We start from the raw sequence: 3,439 nt of genomic DNA, 5'->3' as shown, positions 1-3,439 counted from the left end.
GTTTCCACAAAATGAAAATATCAATGCAAGTAAATATCAGCCAATACAACAGAAGGAAATATCATGTCTGCTCTGACCTGCAATAAGCTTGTACCCTGAATTCAGCACACTAACATTGCGCTTTCTTCTGGCTTTTACTACCACCTCTGTTTGGTACCAAGAGTTCTTTCTCAGACAACTTCAGTTACCGACCAAGAGGCTAATTCATGCTTCTCTAGTTTTCACACGTCAATTAATAGTATAATACATACTCATGAAAAAACATAATAACTACCATTTCAAACAAGGGCATCACATATAAAATAAGCTTCTGGTTTTACTAACACGTGCAAAATGAGAGAACTAGCTGAGAGATCTAGCAGCAAGACATTCAATAAGACGAAAATTTGCTGCAGAAATCTTCTCAAAATTGAATTCCTCAGATGAAATTGCAATAATCAAAAACAAAGAAACTATAATGAGGGCCAACTAGCATATCATCACTGAATCAGTTATTCAAAGTGACGAGCCATTGTTCATCTGCACTCAACACCAACTTCAGCAGCACGTCTAGGCTTGTTTTTCCTTCTGCTCCCGTTTTGTCTGAATCCGACTGATTTTATCAAATCATTCGAGTTAGCTTTGGTACCAACACCATTTTCCTCTTTCACTGAATCAGCATTTTCCTTGACTTGTGGAGATCTCTTCCTCTTTTTTCCATTCTCAGCAGCTTCACTCTTTATATTCTCGCTGTCGTCTTCATCCTCCACTACTACCTTCTCGGCTTCTTCTTCCTCCTCTATTTCATCCTTCAATGGCTTCTGTGGTCTACCCCTTCTCCTCACAGGTATCTTTTCTTCTTCGCCACTTCCAATATCCTCGCAAACAGATTGCTTCTTCCCCTTCCCTCTTCCTCTACCCATTCTCCAAATTTGAAAACTTTGATTCCTGCAACAAATCTGAGGCCTTAAACTAGGATTAAGAACCTCAACAAAACTGATAAATCCTATGAATTAAATGAAAATAGCATAAAATAGATTAGAATTTAGAAACAACCATACAATTTTTACAGGACCAAATATATTGGGAAGGATATGAAAAAACCTCTTGAGAGAGGAAAATCCCAGTTGGAAAACGTTATCCTCACTAGAATATATATCCTGAAAACTCAATCTGAAACCGAAACAAATACAAACAAAATGAGAGAAAAAATTAATTTTCTTTCAGAAACAAACAAAACTATGTCTTCCACTAACCCATATTGAAAAACTGGACAAGTAAAACAGAGAATCATTTAAATGAAAACAAGAATTCATGAAAGACTACACAAGAGTCAAGAGTAGAGCTCAAACATAGTACAACCAGTGACAAAGAAAACACTTTGGACCAAATACCTAAGAAAAAAGATAAAATTAAAAACATTATAGAAAAGGGTCCAAAACACAAAACCTGAAGCTTGAAGCTATATATCAATAAACACAAAAAAGATTGAATCTTTAGATTAACCCATAAAGAAACCAATATAAAGCTACAGCTTAAGATGCCTTTAGAATTGAAAACCAAGAGAGGAAAAAAAAACATACCAAATGAAGCTGACTTTTCAAGAAACAGCCACCATTTGCATCTTTAACCAGAAACCCATGCCTTAAAATCTGATCAAATTAAACTAACAAAAATAAACCCCACTAATCAGACTGTTTTTTAATTTTCTTTGTAACAAAAGTTGAATAGTTATAGAAGCAGGAAGCTAAAGATTAGATTTTAGTTGATCTGAGGGAAAAATATTGGAACCAGAGATCAGAAAAGTAGTGAAAAGATTAACATGTGAAGCAATGAGCTGAGAGAGGCAACAGCCAAAGAACAAAATGCAGAGAGAAGCAGAAGTGAAGGGAAAGGGAAAATGGGGACAGTGTAGAGGAGCAGAAGTAGAAGTAGAAGAAAATGTTGAAAAGATATTTTAATTATCTGAAAGTTGTTTGGTAAATTAGGGTAAAGTGTAAAAGAATGAAATGAAAAAAATAATATTAAAAATAGGAAATTATTAAATTATTAGGGATAATCATGGTTGGGCGTTTTCTTCTTCTTTTTTTTTTTTGTGTGTGTGTGTGCGGGGGGGGGGGGGGGGGAATTAAGTTAGGGAAAATATTTATGAACATATCATGGCTTTAATTAATGTTACTTAATGACGTTTTTTACGAACGAAAAAAAGAGTGTTTTGGATAATTTAGTGGACTTGAATATTGGGAATATATTAGATAATATATGCAAGATAAAATAAATAGTGGACAATTAATGAACTCAGCGAACCTTTAAGATTTTATTGATTAATAATAAGGTTAAGGTAAGGCAAACATTTAATTCAGATAAGAGTTTGATGAAAATAATTTTCATTGATATTGTATATTAGGAAAGAAAGTTATTCCATCACTTAAAGTCATATCTAATTTTACATGTTAGGATAAAACAATAATAATTTGTCGCACATGTATCTTCTATAGGAAAGCTACCTCTCCATACTTTACACATGATGAAATATTTTGTAATCCATGTAAAATTATTTGTAACAAGTCTTATCCAATCATACCGTATCTTGTGATTATTATCAAAATATGACCTGGGAGTAGTAATATCATATTTTAATTTAGTGATGAAATGCAAATAAGTCTCTATAAATAGCTAGGTTATAGATATGTATATAAACTTTAATTTGATATTACAGGAAATGATGAATTTATCGCTAGGTTTTCCCCTGGTAATACCCAAAAGAATTAGACGATTCTTTTTACAATGTACCTATTCTTCCTTATGTCGGTTGTTGCCATGATATTGAAAAGATTTACGTTTTCTTTTTTCCCCATTTTTTAATACTCATTACATGGTGCATTTTGTTACTATCTCTGTTCATAATTAGTGATTTTTTGATCTTTTTATTTTAGTTCAAAATGTGTCATTTTTACATAATTAAGAATGAATTAAGTTTAGTTTTAAAATTTGTCCATATTTACATATCTTAATATGTCAAGTTAATAATACGCACATTTTTAATTAAGGGTAATTTAGTCAAGATATTTATATTTTTCTACGAGTTAGTATTTTTTTAAGGTGTGTGATAAAGGCCAAAAAGTCACTTATTGATGTACTATGGTATGATCACTAATATTATTGCTATGAATATCATTATCTTTTGGCAGAATAACCTAATAAACATTTCTACTTGTCCCACTTTGTCATTTCGGTCCCGATACTCTATGAAGTTTCATCCATACACTCGTAGTTTTCAAAATACATTACTTTAAACCATTCTGACCGTTGACCAAGCATATGTGGCAACTTCATGACCGAGTTGGACAAAATACATGAATTTCACGCGTATAACGAAAGTAAACATAAAAAAGTTAGACTAAAAATGCTTAAAATAAGAAAAAAAAAGTAAAAGTAAAAGACAAAAATATATATATAA

At 31.9% G+C, this 3,439-nt stretch overlaps 1 protein-coding gene across 5 annotated transcripts; it reads right to left on the bottom strand.

The window, feature by feature from the left end:
* Positions 1-254: 254 nt before the first annotated feature.
* Positions 255-1,916, bottom strand: LOC107806686 (uncharacterized). 5 transcript variants are annotated; one of them, XM_016630893.2, is made up of 3 exons: positions 1,563-1,916; positions 1,041-1,152; positions 255-927 (listed from the first exon to the last, which is right to left on the bottom strand). In XM_016630893.2, the coding sequence occupies exon 3, from the start codon at positions 900-902 to the stop codon at positions 516-518; it is 387 nt and encodes a 128-aa protein (XP_016486379.1). In that variant the 5' UTR covers positions 903-927; positions 1,041-1,152; positions 1,563-1,916; the 3' UTR covers positions 255-515. The 5 variants fall into 5 exon arrangements, with proteins under 5 accessions (XP_016486379.1, XP_016486378.1, XP_016486377.1 ...); XM_016630892.2 differs by having other exon boundaries at positions 1,084-1,152; XM_016630891.2 differs by lacking the exon at positions 1,041-1,152 and having other exon boundaries at positions 255-951; positions 1,563-1,915.
* Between the last annotated feature and the right edge of the window lie 1,523 nt (positions 1,917-3,439).

Source organism: Nicotiana tabacum, chromosome 4, assembly GCF_000715075.1.
Source record: "Nicotiana tabacum cultivar K326 chromosome 4, ASM71507v2, whole genome shotgun sequence".
In the NCBI taxonomy this organism is placed as follows: Eukaryota; Viridiplantae; Streptophyta; class Magnoliopsida; order Solanales; family Solanaceae; genus Nicotiana; species Nicotiana tabacum.
This window is presented reverse-complemented; position numbering and strand designations above follow the sequence as displayed.